At 49.0% G+C, this 24835-nt stretch overlaps 1 protein-coding gene across 5 annotated transcripts; it reads left to right on the top strand.

Moving 5' to 3' along the window:
* Positions 1-719: 719 nt before the first annotated feature.
* Ankdd1a (ankyrin repeat and death domain containing 1A) lies at positions 720-23373 on the top strand. Of its 5 annotated transcripts, none has more exons than XM_085844717.1 (15): positions 720-912; positions 3981-4084; positions 6218-6316; positions 8155-8253; positions 10424-10528; positions 11103-11201; positions 12142-12240; positions 12747-12845; positions 13163-13261; positions 16377-16472; positions 17078-17176; positions 17470-17565; positions 18081-18285; positions 19488-19619; positions 20192-23373. In XM_085844717.1, exons 1-15 carry the CDS (start codon positions 879-881, stop codon positions 20494-20496), a joined length of 1770 nt encoding a protein of 589 aa, XP_085700843.1. In that variant the 5' UTR covers positions 720-878; the 3' UTR covers positions 20497-23373. The 5 variants fall into 5 exon arrangements, with proteins under 5 accessions (XP_085700843.1, XP_029337913.1, XP_085700842.1 ...); XM_029482053.2 differs by having other exon boundaries at positions 16374-16472; positions 20275-23373; XM_085844716.1 differs by having other exon boundaries at positions 16374-16472.
* Positions 23374-24835: the final 1462 nt, after the last annotated feature.

Raw genomic sequence — 24835 nt, 5'->3', positions numbered from 1 at the left:
GCTCTAACAATTAAAGGCTACGTCAACGTGGAGAAGTGGAGAATGTTGGTGGCACAGTTAACACTGGGAATTCACAGTTAACACTAGGACACGCTTCGGCTAGTCTCCAAAAAGAATGACAGGGAACTAGTCTGCTGAGGGGAAAGGGTTGGAAGAACATGCCACACGGAAAGGAATAGCAGTTTCTTACACCGGTAGGCAGCGCAGAGGGTGGTTCATTTTGCTGGAGGAATTTTTACAATGTTAATTTCATTGATTTGTTTGCCTTTGATTTATTTTTACTTCTTCCTTCGGGTTGAAAAGTCTTTTCCCTCCTTTCTGCCAGTCTGGATTCCAGAATGCCAGCCTTAGGCTGCTGCCACCATCAGAGCGAGCGTACTCGCTGGGACAACTGCACCGTCTGCTCTGGCTTCTGGCATCCTCCAGCTATCTCCGTGTTGCTGTTTGTTTGTTTGTTTGCGTTTGGCTTTAGCCAATCTAAGTAACGTAATTTATATCTCGTTATTGTTGTAACCCGATTTTTCTGATCGTGAATACATCTTTTGTCCTATGTCCGTAGGTTTGGTGGGGTAGTAGGGGTCTAAAGTGTCCAGAGTAGGAGGGCTTGTTGAGGCATCAAGGTTGGGAGGTCCCAGGGGGATTGCGCGCAGGGACCTAGGCAGCTTGAAGGCGTATGTGTGTGTGTGTGTGTGTGTGTGTGTGTGTGTGTGTGTGTAAGCTGTGGGTGCCCGGGTCGGATTCGCGGATGGGCTGATAACGAGCAGGGGCTACAGAGAGATGCAAAGCCTCCACCGCCCACTCCCTGCTCAGCGCGCTCCCAGCTCTGCGCTCTCCCCGCCCTGGCAACTAAACGCCTAGCACCAGCCCGGAGCAGCAGGATGGAGGAGGAGCTGGCTTGGGAGACCCATGGCTGTGAGTCCCAGTGCCGCTGGCGGGGGCGGGGCGGAGGATGCGCGCGAGGGGGGGGGGTGCAGAAAGAACGGATGCCTGGTGGGAGGACCCCAGGTCACAGAGGGTGACCCAAAGAGAGGCTGGCCCTTGGCCTGGACACCTCTGTCTCAGTCTTCTCTGTGGCTCCCGAAAAAACAGAAGAATGCCGCACAGGTGTAGGGCACAGTGGCTGAACATCTGGGACTCAGGGTGTCCTGAACAAGGCAAGCCCAAGTGACAACGATCCTTGAGAATAACTTGCTCTGTGTGGCAGGCCTTAAAGCAGGTCAGGCCAGTCTTCTGCCTTTGCTACCATATGGGTTGGGCCTACTGACATCTCCATTTTTTCAGATGAGAGAGCTGAGAGACAGGGTGAGGTCACATGACTGTAGAAATGCTGAAATCAGGAATAGGAGCGCACACAATTTGGCCGGTAGAATGGTTGTTTAATATGCACAAGGCCTTGGGTTCAATCCCAAGCACCATGTAAAACCAGGCATGGTGGCAGATTACACATCTGTAATCCTAGCACTGGGGAAGTAGAGGCAGGAGGATCAGGAATTTAACATCATCTTCCATCCTTGGCTACACAGGGAGTCCAAGGCCACCTGGGCTACATGAGACCCTGTCAGCCACCACCACCACCACCACCAAAACAAACACTTAAAGATCCCAGTTCACCCAGAATAAAATGGGGTGTAGACACCATATCAAAGAAGGAACCAGGGCCTAGGAAAGAGGTGCTGTGGTCAGCCCTAGCCCTGTGTGAGATAAGGAACTTCGGAGCCTCTTTCAGAACCAGGACCTCTCAATGTGTGGGAAGCATGCATGTAGCTTCGCACAACGCTCCCCTGGGAGACCTTTGGTGCCCTGCCTGGGAGAGGAAAGAGGACTGAGCCATCAGCTCCTTTGAGAAGTCTTAGTCCTACTGCCCAGGCTGAGCCCTGACCACTGAACCCGGGAGAGCTTTCTCAAATCCCCATAGTCCTGCCCACTGGACTTCAAAATGCTGAAGCCAGCTGTTATCATCCTCCCAGATGAGTGAGGAATGGGGACTGGGCTCCCTTAAGCCTAAGTGTGGCTTTTAAATTTTGTATTATTATTATTATTATTATTGTTGACAGATTCTCACAGTATATTCCTGGGGTTATCTTTGAATTCACTATGTAGACCAGGCTGTAGATTTGCCTACCTCTCCCTCCAAGTGTTGGGACTAAAGATATGTGCCTTGCTTTGTTATTTGTGTGTGTGTGCTTATGTGTACCAGAAGAAACCAGAAAAAGGCGTCAGATCTCCTAGACCATAGTTATAGGCAGTCACCAGATGTGGGTGCTCATAACCAAACTCAAGTTCTCTGTAAGGAGCAGCACTTAAGCACTGAACCATCTCTCTGTCGGCCCCCTCAGCCCCACCTTTTAAAGAGACAGGGTCTCATGTAGCCCACATTGAATTTCAGCTTGCTGTCCTTGAACTCCTGACCCTCCTTCATCTCCTAAGTGTGCGCCGGTTATTTCAGAGAGGTCACAGAGTTCTGCTGGGGTCAATGGATCCTTAAGGATTCTCCCAGCCAAAGGGAGAGCAGAAGAGCCAGCGCTCATAAAAGCTCAGGTGTCAGAGAGCCTGGTGTGCGTTGCTGAGGCTGGAGATGTGTGGGGCGAGCAGCATGGGACAGGCAAGGTTTCATTCTAACTCTGTCACTTCAGTGCATGCTTTCCCTGCCAAGTCGCTGGTTATCTGTCCCTGGATGCACAAAGGACCAGGCTCATGTGTGGAGGGCGGGGGGACAACTTTCAGGAGTTGATGCTCTCCTTCTACCTTGTTTTTGAGACAGCATCTCTCTTGCTGTTTCTGCCAAGTTGTGGAGCACACTCCAGACTGGCTGACCTACAAGCATCTGGCAGTTCTTCTCTTTCTGCCTCCTATCTAATGCCAGAACTACAGATGCACTCCACTGCAATTGGCTCTTCACACAGGCCCTGGGAATCGAACTCACGTTGTCAGGCTTGTATTCCAACACCTTCACTTTTACTGAACCATCTTGAGCTTTCTTTTACTTTATCAATTAATTAATTAATTAATTAATTGTGTGTGTGTGTGTGTGTATGTGCAGGTACTCCTGATGTGCCTGTGGAGGTCAAGCACATTTTTGGGAGTCAGCTCTTTCCTTCCACTATGTGGGTCTTGGGGATTGAGTTTGGGCTGTCAGCCTCGGTAGTAAATGTCTTTACCAACTGAGCCATCTCACATCTCCCTCTGCTTTTTTTTTTTATAGTTTTTTTTTTTTGTATGTATGCCCATGTCTGTGTGTGACTATGTGCGTGGGTGGGTGCCTGCAAAGGTCAGAAGAAAGTGTTGATCTCCTGAAGTTAGAGTGATGGGCAGATGCAAGCCTTCCAAGATGGCTGCCGGGATCTAGACTGAGATTCTCTGAAGGAGCCATAAATGCTCTTAACAGTGGACTTGTCTTTTACAGTACATTTTTGTTTATTCTTTTGTGTATATGTAGGTATGTTTGTAGCAGAGTGCTCATGTAGATGTCAGAGGGCAGTTTCTACATTTTCTCCTTTCTACCACGTAGGTCTGGGGTATCAAACTCGGGGCTCCAGGCTTGGCAGCAAGCAGCTTTACTCTCTGGTCCATCTTGACAACCAGTTTGTTCTTTTTAAATCGACTTCTAGGGCTCTGAGTCCAATCGCTCAGGTGTTCACATTTGCAAGGCACGCAGCTTACCTAAGCCATCTCCCTGTGCCCTGAAGGGAGAGAGAAGGCAGAGAAGGGAGCCTGCTAGCCAGGCAAAGCAGATGTGGAGGTGAAAGAGTTAAAATTAAGGGTCAGGAGAGAAGAGGTAGAGAAATGAGGAATAAGGAGGTCTAAACATGGGAGACTCCACCTCGGGTCTCCCTCAGGGTGGCACATTAAATCCACACAGTCATTCAACCTGGGTTGCCTCAAAGGTGGTCAAAGGTTGGGAATGACCCAACCTTCCCCAAACACATCCCCAAGAGAATGGGGGTCCCTTCCTCTCATCCCAACCTCCTCTTTCTCCTTAGTGCTTCCCCTGGAGAGACAGCTCCATGAGGCCTCCCGCTGGAATCAGGTGGAGAGGATGAAGGAGCTGTTTGAGAAGAGAGTTAACATCAGGGCTAGAAACCATGTGAGTATGACCCAAACTGACCGACCTTACAATGCTGCAACCTTGTGGGATAAGTCACCTGTTTGTGTGCATTGACTTGTGGGAAGGCCTGTGCTGTGTCCATTGCCTGAACTGGTCTGAGGGTCAGGATTCCAAGCCAGGCTTTGGCAGTTCCAGAGCTCAGGCTATGAGTCCGTGTGGCTCAGCTGGAAGGCACATCTAAAAGACAAAGATGGGAAGGTGTAGTCAGCAGGATTCTAGGGACCATGAGGGACTGGACTCCAGACTCGGGGAGTGTGTGTGAAGCAGCAGTCAGGCTTGGCTCTCTTAACACCTGCTGTCCCCACCGTGTGTGAGAAGCTGGGGAGGCACAGGCCCATTTTGGTCATCTGGTAGTCAGGCAGGGAAGCACTAGGGTCCATGGTCTTGCTGGGGAAGAGGATAGAGGAAGGAGCATGTCTTCAAAGTGGACATTAAAGGCAGACCCAGATATCATACAGGGTAGCCCCTCTCTGACTCAGAACTTCTGGCTCTGAGGAACTTCTTGTGTGATATACTAGGCCATGATTAGCAGGCATTGGGTGCAGGATCGTTGACAGCAGCAGAGGCTGCACTGTCTGGGGTGATGCACCATGGTGTGACTTCAGTTTTCAGAGCCAGCTTGGGGATGTAGGAATAGTAACAAGAATTATGAGTGTGTCTCCAGTGTTCTGGTTTTTAGAATGCTCCAGCTGCTTGGTGGCTGCCATTCAGCCCTGAAGAGATGCGGGGAGTAGGAAGTCTTGATTGATCCCATGTATAGGTCGAGGCAGGTGCAGTAGGGCAGAGGCAGGTTACTTTAGGTCCTGCAGCATGTGGCTGGTGACTAAAGCTTTGGTCTCAGCTCCTAGATAAATAAGTACCTGCAGGGAAGCGTGTTTTTTTAAAGATTTATTTATTTTATGCATATGAGTACACTGTAGCTGTCTTCAGACACACCAGAAGAGGGCATATGATCCCATTACAGATGGTTGTGAGCCACCATGTGGTTGGTGGGAATCAAACTCAGGACCTCTGGAATAACAGTCAGTGCTCTTAACTGCTGAGCCATCTCTCCAGCCCTTTTATTTTCTTTTAAACATTTATTTATTTAATATTTATTTATGGTAAGCATGGTCTTGTAGGATGACAGCACTTTGTCTGTTTGTCCATCCATCCATTATTCATCTTTTCACTAGCTATATCAACTTACATACTTATTGATGTCCTCACTCTTTGATTCAATGTATTCACTCATGCACGTTGGCTCATTCATTCATTCATCCATCCATTCACTGAGGGCTACCCTGTGCTAGGTGCTGGAAACAGAGCAGAAGCCATGGAGTCTGGTGGGGTAGCAAAGACAGCAAACCAATGGCCTCATTCCCACTGTGATAAACTTTCCTATAAGCACAGGGGGTGATCAAAGGGCTTTGTCCCACCTGAAGATATTCCAGAAAGTTTCCAGAGTGAGGTGAAACAGTGCTTTAGGTTGAGGGGATGGTGTGGCAGAAGCTCTGAAGGAGAGAGATCAGGTCTCCAGAGATTACATAGAACAGTAGAGTTTCTGTGTGTGGCCTCTCATAAGCAGTAGAGAAGTGGATTCCACAGATGGCGGCTGGTGGCCCAGCATGCTCAGATGGACTGAGGACCAGAAACTAGAATGAACTCCTGGGGTGGTGGAGAGTGAGCCAGCCGGCCAGACCCTGTCAGCTCACTGTGAAGGAAGGACCAGACACTCTGTTTCCCTTGGGGACTTTGAGAGCTGTCTTAGATCACATGTGGCTTCCCAGGGAAGAAAGGTTTGGAGCTGGAAACCATCTGGCCCCTCTGAGAAGCACTGGTGGGGAGCAGGGGCACTGCCAGACCACACTGGGTGCTGTAGGTCCACTCCAAGAGCAGTGAGGAGAAGCAGTGAAGAGTCTCAGGCAGGGACAGATGGGCCTAATCAGTGTATCTTATGATTTATACCATATTAGGGAGAAGAGACCCCAAGAAGGGCTGGGTCCCCAGCCAGCTGGTCACCATAGCCACCAACAGTCCTTTCTCCCTGAAGGCCAGCTGTCTTGGTAGGGAGGGTGCTGGGGGCAGGTCAAGCAGTCGGGCATAGTGACAATCTTCCTCTCCTCCTGGCAGGTGGGCAGAGTGGCCCTACACTGGGCTGCAGGTGCTGGGCACGAGCAGGCTGTGCGGCTGCTCCTGGAGCGTGGGGCTGCTGTGGACGACGTGGACTCGGTAGGGAGGTGTGTGTGTGTGTCTGACCTGTGAGCAGTTGTCATTGGTGGGATTTTCAGTGATGTGCAGATGCATAATAGGCCGGGCCCAAGTTGATCTTGGGGATTGATAGGAACTGGTGACATTGGACCCACCCCTCTCCCCTGAGAGCACAAGAAGAAAGTGCTCACTGTTGTACATGGTCTTTCAGTTCTGGGAACATTTTTAGTCCATCACGACACTATGTGATGAGGGAGAATGGTAAGCCATAGAACAAATGACTGTGTGGATCAATAATGGCCCGCTTAGTAAAGGGCCCAAGCAGAGGGTCTCCTGTGGTACCAAGGCCATGGAGCTCTGCCCTTAATGGGTAACTTGCTAAGAAGCTGTGTCTTGGAGCATTCTGGACAGCTGAGCAGATGGTGCTCTGCATGGGAGGGAGGGGGCCCCAAAGAGGATCTAAGGAATTGCCTCTGCAGGTTTAGATGGGATGAATCTGAAAGTGTGACATTTGATACGGGTATACTTAGGAATGAAAACTCAGGGCTAGAGTTGTGGCTCACCTGTACGGAGGGGTGTGTGGAAAAAATAGAGCGAGAGAATAGAGAGAGGGTCTCAGGGAGCCCAAGCTGGCCTCAAACTCAAGGCTGACTTTGAACTTGTGTTCCTTCTGCTTCCATTCCCGGAGAGCTCTAAAGAGTTAGGGCTGCATGTGTGCACCACTATGCCCAGTTTGTAAGGTGCTGGGGATTGCAACCAGGACCTCATGCGTGCTAGGCAAGCCCTTTCCCATCTTAGTTACACGCCTAGTCCCCAAACTAAATGTAAACTGAATAACCAAATAAATAAATAATTAAAGAGACCACTGGACATTGCATCAGGCACCTCTAATCTCAATGTGTTGGAGGCAGAGGCAGATGATCTCTGTGAGTTTGAAGCCAGCCTGGCTTACGTAGTGCATTCCAGACCATCCAGGGCTATATAGTGAGACCTTGTCTCAAAGTAAACCAATGAGCAAAAGGCAGGTGATGACGTAGTGGGTGAAGGTGGGTGCTATGCAAGCCTAGAGCCTACATTCCCCCATTCAGTCCTCGGAAGCCATAGAAATGCAGAAGGATAGAGCTAAGGGCAGGGCTCTCTCACCTCCTCATGTGCTCCATTGCAGGCACACAGTCGATATAAGCAGCACGCAGTGACATACACCTTTGATTTCAGCATTTGAGAGGTTCAGACAGGAAGAACAGGGGGTCTGTGGCCAGCCTGGGCTACATATGATCCTACCTCAAACAAAATAAAGCAAAATCAAAAATTAAAAAAAAAAAAAAAAAACCTTGAGATCTGTTCTCACCAAACATTTCATTTTCAATGGTCCTTCTATTCAAGTAGCAAATGAGAGTGGATGGCACCTGGTTTATTTTCAGGTTCTATCTAGCAAAAGAAAGTTTCCAATAGTCTATCAGCCTCTGGTTTAAATAACAGCAAACCTGGGGCTGCAGAGACGGCTTGGTGGTTTGGAGCACTTGTTGCTCTTACAGAGGACCCAGGTTTGATTCCTAGAACCCACACTGTGGCTCACAACCATCCATAAATCCGGCCCCAGGGGATCCGACAACCTTCTCTAGCTTCCTCTGGTGCCAGGCATGTACACGGTGCGTATATACAGGCAAAACCTTCACACATACAAAACAACATAAACAAGTCTGTTTAAAAAGCCAGCAAAACTTTCCGGTTTTTAAATGCCTAAAGCCTGGGGCTCTCTGAACGAATCTGTACCTATAGATGAATGGTTTGGCCATGCGGCCACAGCCACGCCTCTGCCTCCTCCCTTTCTCCTCACCTCCCTGTGTCCTCTCCCCCAGTTTGGGATGAACGCACTCCTCCTGTCTGCCTGGTTCGGCCACTTGCAGATTGTGCAGATCCTGGTCAATGCTGGGGCCAAGGTCCACTGTGAAAGCAAGGTAAGGCCTCAGGTGGCAGCCCGGGCCCCTCTGTTTCCCCACCTGCCTGTGGTGGCTCATCTGGCCTTCTGGAACCTTCAGCCCCCACTGAGCTGAGCACCCTCAGGCTGGAGAAAGGACAGGGGTGTTCTCATTAGGTGACTCTCTCTCATATGGTTGTTGTACTCTTCTCTGCTCTGGGGTGGAAATTCTCCACAGTCTGGCCAGCTGCTTTCCATATTCACAGCTGGGGATCTGCCCAGTACTCTACAGGGCCCCTGGGAAGATGAGCTGAGGCAGGAGGTCTTCCTTGGGTCTCCTGTCAGGCTCTGTCCTTCTCATCCTCAGGGTGGCCAGATGGAAGGATCAGAATCCAGGATAGCAACTCTCAGGTCTTGGGTGGTTACTTTACCACTCAAGCTTGTTTCCCATTTGGAAATGGTGTCATATTTACGTACCTTGATGTAATGGGAGAAGCAAGATCAATAATAGTGGGCATAATGCCCCAGGCTGGGTGGGTGCTGGCCCCTTAGGTACCTGGCCTCCTTCAGTACTTGGTGTGTGAGTGACTTAAGGGAGCAGGGTCCCACAAATCTGGGTGTTTGGAATCCTCTCCCCTCACGTAGCCCAGGCTGCCCTTGAACTGCTCAGATAGCTGAGGATGACCTCTTGCCCCCACTGTCCACGTTCAGGGATCACAGATGCATGCTACCACACCTTGTTTGTTCTGTGCTGGGGGTGGAACCCAGGGCTGGTGCATGCTAAGCTAGCACTCTATCTACCGAGCCGTATCCCCAAATTGGTTTCCTTTTCTGGTGCCAAATGCCCCTAAAAGATGTCTAGATTCTAATCTCAGGCCTGTGAACTCACAGGATCTAATAGAACAAAAGGAATTTTGCAAATAAAATTATAGATCTTGACATAGGAAGATTCCCCCCCCCCCTTGGTTATCCACATGGGTCCTTTGTGGTCACAGGCGTTCACATGGGGAAAGAGAGAGAGGCAGCTAATGAAGGAAGCTAAGGCTGGAAGTTCAGTCCCCAGCACCCACGTGGCAGTTCACAACTGTTTGCAACTCCAGAAACCCTAAACAATCCTCTCTGAGCCTTTAGGCGAAATGTGCCCCTCCCTACTCACTCACTATCACCATCCTGTGGGCCACCATGTGGGTGATGGGAACATGCTCTTAAATGCTGAGCTCTGAAAATATTTTTTTAAAAGGACAAACAGCACTTCAGGGACCACAACCTTAATGCAGGCAGGGGTGGAAGTCCTGAATCATTAGTCCTTTGTAAGTCTCCCCCATTTAAATATCACTCAGGAAATTAAATATCACTCAAGAGAGCTCCCTCTTTGAGAGTTCCTGCGTCCTGCATAGCACATCTGGCCTTTGATCTCCCTGGGGTACTAGGAGGCCAGTTTTAGTAATCTTACACTGAGCACCCAGTTAATGGCTTCATTTTTTGTTCATTTGAGCATGTATGTGTATCTGCCCTAGTGTGTGCCTGTATTAGTTTATACGCAACACATGCATTGGGTACCCTGAGAGGCCACAGGACATCAGATCCCCTGGTATTGGAGTTACAAGCAGGCGCGAGCCATTTGATGTGGATGCTGGGGATTGAACCCAGGTCCTCTGGAGGAGCAGTCTGCTGAGCCATCTCTCCAGCTCTGTCATTAGCTTCTTCATTTGTAGTTGTATGAAGGAGACTGGTGCCTAGAATTCTCACACAATTGCTTGGTGGGATGTTCTTGTGCTGTGTGATCTCATCTTACAGTTTAGAATCTTTTTTCTTTCTTTTTTTTTTTTTTTCTGTTTATAAAATGTGTTTCCTAGTAGGGCATGATAGAGAAAAACCTTTAATCACAACACCCGGGAGACAGAGGCAGGAGGATCCCTATGAGTCTGAGGCCAGCCCGGTGTACAGAGTGAGTTCCAGGCCAGCTAGAAACGCACATATACTTCCCCTGTGCTCTGACCTGCACTGAAGCAGTCTACACAAATGCAGACTCAGAGGGGTAAAGGCCACTGACCCCAAACCAGCGCTGATGAGCATGGAGCCAGGCTTTGGCTTCTGGCATCCTGATTGACAGCACTGTTGCCATGGAGAGCTGTGTGCTGGGTGACAGGTGGTGGATGAGAAGGGTCTCCCTTCACAGGCTCCAGGGGTCCCCTTGGGCTTGTTTCCAGGATGGCCTGACCTTACTACACTGTGCTGCTCAGAAAGGCCACGTGCCTGTGCTGGCCTTCGTCATGGAAGACCTGGAGGATGTGGCCTTGGACCATGCAGACAAGGTAAGACCCGTGCAAAGCTATCCATCCAATTCTCCCATTGGCTGGAACTTACGAGTGTACCCTATCAGTCGGGGCACTGGTGATGGATCTTATGGGCTCAGGCTCCGCTAGGGCACTGGCAATGCACATCTGGAGTGCATTCTTTGATCAGCTAGAAAAACTACTCTACCTTGAGTGTCCCTAGAGGGAACCTGAAGGGTTCCTGAATGGGCAGGATGAGAACAGAACATGGTTGACTCTCACGTCCATCAAGGACTAAACAGACCAGAGAAGGGAGCCTGTTGTTTGCTTCCCAGAGAAGGGGTCATTTAGGGAGGGAGAGATTTAGAGTCATTGGAAAGGGGTAGAAAGCATCCTTGGAACTTTAAGGGCAGGAAAGAACTCTGAAGGTGTGATTTTGGGTGGACTGAAATCATGAGAGGGAAAGCCAAGGGGGTTAGGGGCTTCTGAGGGTAAGAACTGGCATGGGGAATGGGGTGAGAGAGGCAGCTACAAGCACCACAGAGAGCAGGGTCACCATAGGTGTGTGCTCTGGCAACGTGAGGAAGCTCACTGTCTCTCACCTTCTGGCCAGCTGGGAAGAACAGCGTTTCACAGAGCGGCTGAGCATGGACAGCTGGATGCTCTGGACTTCCTCGTGGGCTCTGGCTGTGACCACAGTGTCAAGGACAAGGTACGGTGCCGGAGAGTAACACTCCTGACCAGGCTGCAGCAGCCCTGCACTCTCTTGGTCCTGGCACCTCTGAGACCCTACTCCTTATCTCTCTTTTCTGATTTTTGTTATGTGTGTGCATGCTTTCCCTGATTATATGTGTGCCGGGGGCATGCCTGGTGGCCTCAGAAGTCAGAAGAGGGTATCAGATGGTTGTGAGGCACCATGTGGTTGCTGGGAATTGAACCCAGGCACTCTGGAAGAGCAACGAGTACTCTTTCTCCAGCCTCCTAGAGCCTACTTCTGATTTGAGCTCTGAAAGAAGGAAAGGCCCCCAAAGGCCAGAATGTGTCATGTATCTGATTTCCTCCAGTGGGCACTTCAGTGCATGTGAGCCAGCTGGTGGGGTATAAGATACTCAAGATGAATTTTCTTTTCTTTTTCTCTCTTTCTCTCCTTCCTCCTCTTTCTTTCTTTGAGACAGTCTCATGTAGTCCAGGCTGGCGTCAAGCTCAGTATCTGAAAGTGACCTGGCGCTTTTTGTCCTCCTGCTCCTATCTCCTAAGGGCTGGGTTTATAGGTAGCACTGCCATGCCTGGTTTATATACTCCCGGGCTTGAACCCAGGACCTTGTCATACTAGGCAATCACTCTACCAACTGAGCTATAGTCCCAGCCCTTATTTTATTCTTAAAGTTAATGAACCTGCCTTGAATCATAAAGAACAAGAGTGTGTGGAGGAATGGGCCTTGAGAATGCTCCTGGTGGCTTTTGGCAGTGTACAGGCATGACACTTGTCAGACTTGCTCTATAATCCTGAACATGTCACTATGGGCGTTAACTTCTGTGCCTGTAAAAAGGAGGGCAGTTCAGGGGTTCTAACAGGGGTTCTCTGACATACTGACTAACATATTTGGGGGCTCTGAATCTGTTGAGCCCTTCGAACAGTCTTCTTCTTGTAGGGTGGGAACACGGCCCTGCACCTGGCTGCCAGCCAGGGCCACGTGGGTGTGCTACAGAGACTTGTGGACATTGGGCTCGATCTGGAAGAACAGAACGCGGTGAGTCACCAGCTGGGGACACACAGACAGACGAGGTGCTCTCTGTCTTTGAGGAGGCCCCAGCCCGTGGTGCAGTATGACTTTGTCTTGGTAGTGACCTAGAGCAGGGAGCTGAGGGCATTTTCTCACAGTGACACCCACCAGGAGGAGGTGAGTGGAAGCCCAGAGGCCTGGCTGAGCAGAAAACCAGATAGGCTGGATTGTCAAAACAGGAGAAGTTGTCACCACCCAGATGTTAAGGGTGACTTTCTGACATAGGAGGGACTAGATTGGTGAGGGTGAGATGGCTTAAGGGACAAGGAACACATGGACAGAGGTGTCGATGACAGTCAGCATGGCATGTACATTCCACACAGGGAGACCATCAGTGCAGGCTCAGAAGATACAGGTAACCAAGACTCTTGTCCTCACTGGTTGAGAGCTCAAATGGCGAGAACAGAGGCATGCGGCCTTCACAGGTTTGGCTTCAGCTGCCCCGGGCACCATTCTTCCTCCTTGTGTTTCAGGAGGGCCTGACGGCTCTGCATGCAGCCGCTGAAGGGATCCACGCTGACTGTGTGATGCTTCTCCTCAGTGCTGGGAGCAACGTGAACGCCCTCACCCAGGTAGCCAGCCCTCCTGAGACTGATGGCGTCCCTTCCCCAGGCTATCATAAACAGCTGATTCCGAAATGCTCTGTGACTAGCGGCTTTAAGGCAGTCATCCTGGGTCTTGGTCTTGGCTTCCTCGTGGGTTAGCAGTGTGGCATAGCAAAAGTCGCTGTGGTTAAAGGCCACAGTGGGCCTTTTGCAAGTCACGAGGCCTGGGCAAACCACAGATTTCTCCTGCCATGAGACTTGAGTGGAATATGAATCTCAAGGTGCCCTGCCACACCCACATGAGAGCACCTTGGAAAATTGTCCTGATGCCTGTTTCTCTCTAGAAAAGGCTGAGCTGCCTCCACTACACAGCCCTACGTGGCTCTGAGGACCTGTCCCGGGCACTCATTAAGGCAGGAGGGTGCACAAATGTGGCTGACAAGGTAAGTGTTGGGCCTGGATTGAAAGGATCTGCACAGCAGTGTCCCATAACTGCTTTAATTAAGCACCGGAGGGAGAACTGGGCACTTCCAGTCCCGGGGTGGGGGGCTGGGGGAGGGCAGGGACTGAAGGAATAGTGGCATTATCATGTTCTGATCTTTGTCGGGAGCAGGGTTGAAACCAAGCTTGGCCATCCTCCCAGCTGAGCTAACTACAACTGGCAGACCAAGCCACTTAGTTCTAATCTCTCTTTCTCTTTATTTATCGTGCATGTGTGTCTTCTGGCTTTGCCCCACCCCCACCCCAGCACTGGGATTACAGGTGTGTACTGCCACACCGGCTTTTAATGTGGGTGTTCGGATCTGAACTCAGGTCCTCATGGTTGCTTGGCAAAAACGTTACCAACTAAGCCACCTCCCCGTCTCAGTTGTTTGCTGTTAGAATTTATTAGGGACAGTGTCATCCTATGGTTGAGACAGATTTTGTTATGAGAAAACCCAGATATGCCTACCTCAGGATTCTTCCCAATTTAGCAACCTCAAGGCCAGCCTGAGCTACAAAAAACCAAAAACCTCTGTCATTTCTTTTTTTTTTTAATTTATTTATTTATATTTTATATGTAAGTACACTGTAGCTGTCTTTAGACACCCCAGAAGAGGGCGTCAGATCTCGTTACAGATGGTTGTGAGCCACCATGTGGTTGCTGGGATTTGAACTCTGGACCTTTGGAAGAGCAGTCGGGTGCTCTTGCCCATTGAGCCATCTCTCCAGCCCCTCTGTCATTTCTTGTAGGCATTCAGTACAGGAGTGCTCTTGACTTGGGTATTTTTCTCTTCTGTGTGCTTTTTTAAAAAGTCAATTGTAGGGTTCTACTGCAGGGCTAAGTTTAAACCTTAGTCATAGCTCCTCACTTACAAATAAGGTATTGTTAAAATCTTTTAAAATGCTGACAGTGGGTCACCTTCTAGTCATTCGCCTTGAGGGACTAATTGAAGATCGACCCTGATTCACCAGAAAATAACCCCCTTGCTTTTGCATGGGGTTGGGGCGGGGGATGCTGACAGTGGCTGGGCATGGTAGCACTGGCCTTTAATCCCAGCACTTGGGAAACAGAGGCGGGTGGATCTCTATGAGTTTGAGGCCAGTCTGTTCTACGGAGTGAATTCCAGGCCAGCCAGCGCTACATAGTGAGACCCTGCTTCAAAACACACACTAAAATGCTAATAAGCAGAGGCTGAAGAGATGGCTCAGCAGGTAAGAGCACTTGCTGCTCTTACAGAGGACCTAGGTTCTGCTTCCAGAACCCATACCCAGTGGCTCACAACTGCCTATAACTCCAGCTCCAGGGGATAGTATATTCTGGCCTCCACAGGCAACCCCACACAAGTCTCATATGCTCACACAGACGGACATGCAAACACATAAATTAAAAATAATAAATCTTGACTCTAGCTGCATATGTATCAAAAGATGGCCTAGTCGGCCATCACTGGAAAGAGAGGCCCATTGGACTTGCAAACTTTATATGCCCCAGTTCAGGGGAACGCCAGGGCCAAAAACTGGGAATGGGTGGGTAGGGGAGTGGAGGGGAGGGTATGGGGGACTTTTGGGAAAGCATTGGAAATGTAATTGAGGAAAATACATAATTAAAAAAAAAAAGATGGCCGGGCGTGGTGGCGCACGCCTTTAATCCCAGCACTCGGGAGGCAGAGGCAGGTGGATTTCTGAGTTCGAGGCCAGCCTGGTCTACAAAGTGAGGTCCAGGACAGCCAGGGCTATACAGAGAAACCCTGTCTCGAAAAACCAAAAAAAAAAAAAAAAAAAAAAAAAGATATATCAGTAAGACAAAATAGAAATACTAGAAATAATCTCAATATGCAAGCAAATGATCTACAGCAAAATAATACACAATAAAGGATTATTTCTTCCAAAAATTTTGTTGGGAATACCAGAAAAAAAAATCTTTAAAATAAGCAAGTAGAGCTGGAGATTGGTTCAGTGGTTAGGAGCACTGTTGTTCTTGGAGAGGACTTACTCAGTACTTACATGGTGGCCCATCACCATCTATAACTCTAATTCCAGGGGCTCTGACATCTTTTCCTAATGTTCATTAGCCCAGGCACACACATGTTGCACAGACATGCATGTAAGTGAAATACTCATATACATAAAAATAAAGATATCATAAATAATCAAGTATTTTTAAATAATTGATAAAATTATCAATAAATCAATTATTTAAACCTAATTAATTATTATCTAATTATTAGTTAACTAATGACTTAGTTAAAATACAGATACACCTCTCTCCCCTGAATTGTACTACTAATGACAGCTGAGGGCAGTCCTTGGTCTTTATATGTTATATCCTGTAACCTTTTTATGTTCAATATTTAAGTATATATATTTTTAGGAGTATAAATCTACAACATCCATTTCACTGGCTTGGTACTATTCCATAGCATGTGTGTCCTTGTCACCTAGAGAGGTGGGTGCCGTGGCATATCTTCATGTCGTGATTAGTCAGGAAGCCACATATGGCTGTTGGCAGTGGTGTTCCTCAGCCCTGAACAAGGCCTTAGACAAGTGTTTGAGTTGTGTAAGGTCTCTTTTAGGTGCCTGACCACTCTCATTCATTCATTCATTCATCCATTCATACATCACTATGATCAGGCACCCCCCCAGGTGCCTCCTAGCTTGGGTTGTGAATCGCAGTGGTTCTATTTGTAAGATGCAGACCTTCCCAAGGACACAAACCTCCTTGTGTGGTTCTTAGACCACGGTACGGATTTAGTGTGATAGAGAATCAGGAGATGGTGTTGCTCGAAGGCTCCTTAGCAACCATCACTTGTCAGATGAGGAGTAAAAGAGGAAGGTGGACCAGAGCAGGAAAACAGCCGTGTCCAAGGTCACACCATGTACACATACTCAAGGCTGGCATTTCAGGCTCTCTCACCTGGCACAAAGCCTCCAGTTCCAGGCATTGTGGCTGTGCCTGCCTCTGGTCACCTCTATTGTTTGAGAGACTACAGTGGCCAAATTGACCCTACCCTACCTTCCATCTGCAGTCCTGGAGGAGGGGGCAAGTCATTGACCTGTGTTTCTCTCCCATAGCAGGGCACCACTCCTATGCACCTTGCTGTGAAGCACAACTTCCCTGGCCTTGTCCAGCTCCTCATAGATGACCACAGTGATCTGGACGCAGTGGACATTGTGAGTGACTGCAGTGGACATTGTGAGTGACTGCAGAAACCAACCATTCAGACCCAGGGCTCTCCCAGCATGACCTAGAGTTGAGAAATTAAGTTCCTTTTTTAGCTTTTCAAGGTTGTTGGTTTATTTTTATTTGTGTGTGTATGTGTGTTTTGCACGTGAGTGTGAGTGTCTGTGTGAGTATGTGTTCCCTATGTGCAGGTGCCCTGGGAGGCCGGAGGAGCATAAAACCTCCTGGAGTGGGGAGTTACAGGCAGCTGTGGGCCATCCGATGTGGGTGCTGGGAATTTAACTAGGATCTTCTGCAAGAACAGTGCTTTAAACCACCCTCTAGTTATTGTATTGTATTGTATTGTATTGTATTGTATTGTATTGTATTGTATTGTATTATTGTATTGTATTGTATTGCATTTTCTGAGTTAGGGTCTCTGAGTAGTCCTGGCTGTCCTGGAACCTACTATGTAGACCAGACTGGCCTTGAACTCACGGAGCTCTGTGATCCCTGCCTCTGCCTCCCGAGTGCTGGGACTGAAAGCCTGAGCCACTTTGCCTGGCTCCCCATATGCTTTTTGCATGCTTTACCTTCCCCCTCATCTTTTCTCCAGAGGCGGCAGACTCCCCTCCACCTTGCCGCCGAGCACGCCTGGCAGGATGTAGCCGAGATGCTTCTCATTGCTGGAACTGACTTAAGCCTGAGAGATAAGGTACCTGTGCTCTAAGTAGCCCTTCTTTCAAGTTTTCACAGCTTCCTCCATGCCAGACACTGCTATCAATGCCAATAATAATACATACAAGTAAATATAATAATAACACTATCATCATCACCATCACCACCATCATCATCATCATCCCACATCTCTACCATGCAGCCCAGAAAACCTTTCTGTTTCCAGTGTGGACCACTGGAAGCACTTCCTTTGGGCAGGAGGTTTTGTGATAAGTCAAGAGGCAGCCCCGCCCTGTCCTGTCCAAGCTTCCCTCTGCCTCTTCTTTGCAGCAAGGAAAAACAGCCCTGGCAGTGGCTGCCCGTAGCAACCACGTCAGCCTGGTGGACATGATCATAAAAGCTGATCGTTTCTACCGATGGGAGAAGGTATCACCTCCATTGATCTCTCCAGCCTTGGCTGTGCATGGAACCTCAACCAACCTTGGGGGGCCCTCTCTCTAAGTGGGTGGTCCTCTCTGCCTTGGGTACCATCAAGATTGTGAGGACCTGGATAAGCAAGCATCCAGCCACACCGAGATGAGGCAGACTTGGGTCTGTGCTGGTAAGACCCTGGCCAAGAAACCAATTGGTTTGAATACATAAACGTCATGGCGAAAGAGAAATGGTGTGAGAACAGAGAGGTCTCTGGCTGGAGGCTTCCTGGAGGAGGTGGCACAGTAGAGCTCTTTTGACTGTGGCAATGGGTTGAAAGTCAGGGAGGTGAGTTCTAGATGGAGGTCCAGTGGTCAAGGCAAGGCACAGTCAGACAGGGTGGCAGACATGAAGTCACAGACCCGTGCTGATTCAGGTTCCCAGGTTCTGTATCACTTGTATCATGAGAAAGAGCTTGCAAGGAGGCCCCAGACGGCTCCTGCACTTTTGGAATCTGCCCCCGCCCCCAGGACCACCTTTCACGCAGGGACGGCAGCGACGTCTCTAGGAGGAACTTAACCTTTAAGCAAGACCGTCGTCGGGAAACGCAGCAGCTCCGCTCCGTGCTTTGGCGACTGGCCTCCCGGTATCTAAGGCCCAATGAGTGGAAGAAACTGGCCTATTCCTGGCAGTTCACGGAGGCTCATGTCTGTGCCATTGAGCAACAGTGGACAGGTACCGCACTAACCTGCCCTACCCCAGGGCAGCCGGTGGTTAGGGGCATGTGAGGTGAGTTCTGTGTTCTGTGCAGCTGGGGAAAGAAGCTTGCACAACCCGCAGCCCAGCTCCACTCTACTTCCAAAGCTCTCCTGGCTTCTTGCACAGGCTCTGCATCCCCATTCTACCTCCTTTATGACCCTGAATTTTGCAGAATCAGCTGGGACCTATACTCACTGTGTATACAGTCAGTTAATGCCATTCCCCATGGCGGCGGGGGGTTGGGAGTGAGTGGTGACTGTTGTCACTGTTAATTAATATCAGTTTAGACATCTTGGCCCTGGTACAAAGAAACATAAATAAAGCATGCGGGAGTGATGACTCGGTGTATACGTGTGCGTGTGCTATATGGGTGTGTGATGTATATGAATGTGCGTGCATGGGCATATGGTGTATGCCCCTGTGCCCTTGCATGTGGAGGCCGAAGAGGGGCACTGAGTGTCCTGCTTCCTCACTCTTCCTGACTCACAGAAGCTGAAGCTTGCTGGGGGTTGGCTAGGCTGTCTGTCTAACAAACCCTGTGATGCTTCTTTCTCTGTACATCCCCCACTCCCCGCCGGAGGTCAAAGGTGCACAGAGCCATACCCAGCTTTTACATGAGTGTCGTGGGTCTGAGGGCAAATCCTCACATTTTCATACTGGGTGTTCTTCCCTACTAAGTCATTGCGCCAGCAATTTCTTTGCTCCTTTGTATCAGTTAAAGATGTGCCTTGGCCGGGCGTGGTGGCGCACGCCTTTAATCCCAGCACTCGGGAGGCAGAGGCAGGCGGATTTCTGAGTTCGAGGCCAGCCTGGTCTACAAAGTGAGTGCCAGGACAGCCAGGGCTACACAGAGAAACCCTGTCCCGAAAAACCAAAAAAAAAAAAAAAAAAAAAAAAAAAGATGTGCCTTGAAGATATCAGCCTTTTTTTTTTTTTTTTTGGAGTAACATAGGCAGGTGGATGCTTCAGAGAAAACCCGAGTCTGTGGAAGTTCTACAGCCCGAGACACCAGTCACCAAGCCACTCCATCTGAGAATCTGTACCCTAAGCTCCAACTCAGGCCACCTATAGCTGAGAGAAGGGCGTCTTTCCAGCTGGGTGCATGCAGGATGCAGTAGAGGGCAGCAGACACACACTTTCGGAAGATGCCAAGGTGGTCTCTCCTCTCATGTCTACAGGAACTAGGAGCTACCAGGAGCATGGTCACCGGATGCTGCTCATCTGGCTGCATGGTGTGGCCACAGCTGGGGAGAACCCCAGCAAAGCACTGTTCGAGGGACTCGTGGCCATTGGCAGGAGAGACTTGGCCGGTAAGTGAGGCCTGGCTAGAATGCTGGGGCCCTCGAAGGGCTGCTCAGGCTAGAACCCCATGCTGGTCCTGGGCAAACTGAAAAAGGCTGGTGACTTTGAGTAATAGTGCCAGTGAACCCTGTGCTCTCATAGCCATCAAAGTCACCAATGATGCTATAATCCCCAACTGTCTCTGCCTTCTAGATGAGTTGAGCCGTCTGAAGCCGGCATAAGGTACTTAACTATTCTACTCCCAAATGACTAATTTGGGATTCCTGTAGTGTCTTGGGACTTTCAGACAAGCAGGATCAAAGGTTGGGGAACTAATCCCACATTAAAGGCAAACTGGCTTATGAGAAAGCCTTAAGCAGTGAACGTATCCATTGACACGGGCAGCTTCAGGGTGGCTACTAGGCAGTTACTGGAAGCCATGGAGGCTACGTTGGCTATGAGGCAACAGGGAAAATAGTTCTTGCTGTGAGCTGGAACCTGAACTCAGGTCCTCTGCAAGAGCAACAAATCCTCTTAACTACAGAGCCATCTCTCCAACCTTCCCAAATATTCTGAAGAATGGCATTGTGTCTTCTCTCAGCACAAAGACTCACTAGGACACAAACCAACCGAGGGAGGAAGGGCAGATGCAACTCCAGGCAACAGGGGTCTTGTGTTCTACAGAAAGCACCAGGAAGATGGCTAACGGTGAGCCCACGGCCCCCAGGAGGTGCACAGCCATGTGAGCTTCGGGAACACCTGGAGATCACCTGCACAGATGAGGATGTCTATAAGGGCTTCCAGAGCAGTCCCTGCACACAGACTTCCAGCTGCCGCCACAGAGAAAACAGAGCCCAGCAGAAAACACTAGTACTTTCTGAAGGATGGGCCGTGGGTCTATTCTAGGTTTTCTGGGTCATCCTGTCCCAGGAGTGTGGCCCTTTCTAGCTCTCAGCTTATTTTGCTGTGTTCGTGAGGGTGCATGGGTGTGTGGAGGCCAGAGGACGCTTGGTGGGTATTCCTCCCCAGGCCTTGTCCATCTTGGGGTTTGTTTGTTTTGAGACAGTCTCTCTATATGTTTCCAGCAGTCCTGGAATACGTAGTGGTTTTGAGGCAAGGCCTCTCATTGGCCTAACTAGACTGACTGGCCAGTGAGCCCAGTGATCTTCCTGCTTTGCCTCTCTAGTCCCGGGCTTACAAGTGTGTGCCACGGTGCCCTGGTTTTTATGTGGGTTTTGAAGGTCAAACTCAGTTCCTCAGGTTGCATGGCAAGCGCTGTACCAACTGAGCTGTCTCCCCAAGCCTCTTGGTTTATTTTTCACTTCCATTGTCTTAGAACACCACGAAGCACCCCTGAGATGCAAGGGGTGTCTTTACAGCCTAGGGCACTGAAGTCCAGGGAGGAAAAACAGCTTGCTCAGCCATTCCACAAATCAAGTGATGTCAAACCAGCAGCCCTCCAACCAGCCTGCAGGAAGGGCCTCATTCATTGAAACTGGACAGTCCTTAACTCATCAAGCACAGCTTAGGGTTCTCTAGTGCTAAGCAGACGGAAGCTGTGTGCTGACTCCACAGCGGTTTGCATTGGTCTACACTGAGAGCCCAGGAGGCACACACTCCCCTGCTCTTCCCTCTAATCAGGTAACTGGTTCTATAATGGGATCTATGACTTTTTTAAGGTTTTGATCATTTTGTCTTGAAGTCACTTCAGACTTCCAAAAAAATCACAAAATAGCGCTGAGAATGTTTCAGTGTTCTGCACACAGCATCTCTAAGCATTAACTCTCTCTTAACTACAGTGTGGGTTTGTAACACCAGGAAGTTACAGGTAGGAGAGGAGGCTCAGCGGTGGAGAGCACTTGTTCTTGCACAGGACCCTGAGTTTAGTTCCCTGCACCTATGAGACAGCTTAGAGTTATCTGTAACTGCGACCCCCAAGTGATCTGACACTTTCTTCTGGCCTCCAATGTCACACTGCCTATATGCATGTGTGCATGTGAGTGTGTGTGTGTGCAGGCAAACATATATATATATATATATAATCTTTTCTAAAATTTAGGAAATTAACAGTTTACAAACTACTCATTAATCAGATTTTGTCAATGTTATGTCACCTCCTGGGTTAAAATCTGGCCTCGGATCACAAATTACATTTAGACATTTTAGTTGCTATTGTGTTTCTTTGGTGCTGGGGACTGAACCCAGGGTCTCACATATGCTAAATACCTGTTACACCTCTGAGCTTACAACTTTGGTCTTTGCTTTTTTAAAATTTTTTTTTAATAGATAGGGTCTCTCCAGGTAGCCCAAGCAGGCCTCCAACTTGTGACTTTCCCACTCCAGCCTCCCAAATATGGGGATTACAAGGCATACACCACCAAACTCCCCTGCCATAGCAGTTACCCATTTATTGTGTGTGTCACACCTGCAGAGGTCAGAGGGTAACCTGGCAGAGTTAATTCTCTCCCTTGAGCTTATGGGTCCTGGGGTTGGAGGCAGGTCATCAGACTTGATGGCAAACACTTTCGCCCACTGAGTCATCTCCTGGTCCCTCTTTCCTCTCTTAAAAGATTTTAGATTGAAAATTTTTATTTTATGTCTATGTTTTGCATGCTTGTATGTATGCACACCACATACGTGGTTGGTGCCCTAAGGGGTCAGAACTGGAGTTCCAGAGCTCATGAGCCACAACATGTGGGTTTTGGGAACTGAACCCAGGTCCTCTGCAAGAGCAACAAAGTATCCTTAACTGCAGCACCATCTCTCAGCCCCTCAGCCCCTCTTAAATAGTCGTGAGAAGGCTCTGGGGTGGCATGCCCAGTTAAACATGCTGAATGGACAGGGATATTTCATAGCCACACAGCCAAGATGGACCCACTGTGGCTACTGAGCAGTACATAGTAGGTATGGCCGAGGAACTGAATTTTCAGTTTTATCTCGTTTTTTGTCCCCTGCCCCCCTCCTCCTCTGAGACAGAGTCTCTCTATGTAGCCATGTCTGTCTTAGAACTTTTTCTGTAGACCAGGCTGGCCTCCAAATCACAGAGCCTGCCTCTGCCTCTTGAGCTGGGATTAAAAGTGTATGCCACCACTGCCTGGTCAGTTTTATTTAGTTTTAATTATTGAAAAAAAAATAGTGGTGGTTTTGTTTTTCCTTTTTAAAAGTACTGGGGTTCGTGGTAGGCAAGCACACTACCACTGAATTGTATTTACACCCAACTTATCTGAATTGCAAGCAAGCAAGTGGCATGCTTCCTGGACAGCAGAGATAGAAGGGTCTTCCTGCTGCTTCCCTCCGAAGGGTCAGGCAAGCACGGCTTGTGAGTGTGTGTGTATGTATATGTGTGTGAGTATGTGTGTGTGTGTGTGTGTGCACGCCAGTAGGAAAATGTGGTTCTAGGAGCTGTTACTCTGGAAGCTTGGTTGTATACTGTAATTCAGACATTGTGGGACAGCCCAGTGGTCACCATAGTGACTGCTGTCTCAGGAGGACACATCTCAGAAAAGCATCATAGTCCTCCACGGGCTGGAGACAGAATGGAAACAGGTGAAACTGGAAGAGGCTTTGGCCATCACGGGTGGCTGTGTTCACAGTGGTCCCTTCCTTCCGCGGTGGTCTAGCCATCACGTTCTTTCCTGTCCTCCCCACCCTCCTCCCTTTCTTCTTCTTTTAATCTAATAGCCCCTCTTTCCTTTCATCCCTCCCTCCTCCCCTCCATTTCTCATATAGTTATTCCCATACAGTGTTATATATAGGAGTATGCATATATATACTTTTTTTTTTGAGACAAGCCTTGAACTTGCTGTATAAACCAGGCTGGCTTCAACCTTGGGATGAACCCTTGTGCCTCTGCTCCCCAAGTGCTGGGATCACAGCTCTGTCCGTACCATGGCACCTGGCTGACACATACAGACAATCTAGACTGTTAAAATACAATCTAGATTCCTGTCCCACTAAACTCACAGAAGACCTGTTAGCCCTTCCAGGTTTGAGGCTAGGTTTCCCCAGATAGTGCCAAAAAGAACCATCCCTTCACGGTTTAAGAAACAGCTGAGCCAGAAGCATTTCCAGGCCCCGAGCGAGAGGAGGAGAGAAGAAAGAAGTAACTGGAGGGTGCTGTGATTCTAGTCCAACTTCCAGAAGGACTGACTGGCTCGAGACCTCTTGGGATAGTAAAGTCTGGACCCATAGTTGGAGGTAGATCAAATATCAGTGTTCCCTTAGAACCCATGGATCTTGGATGCTTTCTTGCTGAGTGGGTATCAGAAGCTGGCACTGTTCATACAGTGAGGAGTTGCTCAGGGTCCTGCGAAACAGTTGCAGTTGCTATTGAAACTCTAACTTCTTAAAAAAAAAGATTTATTTATTTTATGGATGTGAGTACACTGTAGCTGTATAGATGGTTGTGAGCCTTCATGTGGTTGTTGGGAATTGAATTTTAAGACCTCTGCTCACTCTGGTCAACCCTGCTCACTCCAGTTGGCCCCGCTTGCTCCAGTCAACTCCACTGGCTCAGTCCCTGCTTGCTCTGGCCCAAAGATTTATTTATTATTGTACACACTATAGCCAGAATAGGGCATAAGATCTCATTACAGGTGGTTGTGAGTCACCATGTAGTTGCTGGGATTTGAACTCAGGACCTTTGGAAGAGCAGTCAGTGCTCTTACCCACTGAGCCATTTCACCAGCCCCCCCCCCTTTTTTTTTTAAGTAGGCAACCTCACAGTCTCTGCTTTAGACCCAGCTGGTGCCCTGTGTGCTGACTGGGCCACCTCACTTGCTCCTCATTGCCTGACAGTGCAGCCTCCCAGGGCACAGTAGTCAGGCGCAGGTGTGCAGCCCAGTGTGATAGTCAATCTGCAGCAGAAGACACCAATGCAAAGAGTCTATCCTGCGTGCACAGACACACAGCTTCTATAGGGAGGTCTTCCTGTTGTCTCCCTATGTAGCCCAGGTTGGCCTCAAGCTCTCTTTTGTCCTGCAGCAGTTTCTGAGTGCTGTGATCCCAGGGGCACCCACACACCTGGGCTGAAGGTCTTCATCACCACTTTCGTACTTTTTTCCAAATAAACCAACTGACCGTCTTATGGAGGTTGTTAAAATCTGCCTTGTCTGTACAGTGAAATAGTACATGCTGGTGAAAAACACATAAGTATTGTTATGGAAGGAGCTTCAAGACCAATTAAGTGAAAAAAATCAAAATATGGACCACTATGTAACTATTCTTACTGCTTGAGAGGGGAAAG

The sequence above is a fragment of the Mus caroli genome, unplaced genomic scaffold, assembly GCF_978045245.1.
Source record: "Mus caroli unplaced genomic scaffold, Mus_caroli_1 scaffold_11, whole genome shotgun sequence".
Taxonomy (NCBI): Eukaryota; Metazoa; Chordata; class Mammalia; order Rodentia; family Muridae; genus Mus; species Mus caroli.
Note: the sequence above shows the minus strand (reverse complement) of the source record. Positions and strands in the feature narration are given on the sequence as shown.

Coding starts and splice junctions, on each gene's coding strand:
- Ankdd1a (XM_085844716.1), top strand. CDS start 879: ATGGAGGAGGAGCTGGCTTGGGAGACCCATGGCT. Junction 6,317..8,154: donor CTGTGGACGACGTGGACTCG/GTAGGGAGGTGT, acceptor CCTCTCCCCCAG/TTTGGGATGAACGCACTCCT. Junction 18,286..19,487: donor CATTGAGCAACAGTGGACAG/GTACCGCACTAA, acceptor TCATGTCTACAG/GAACTAGGAGCTACCAGGAG.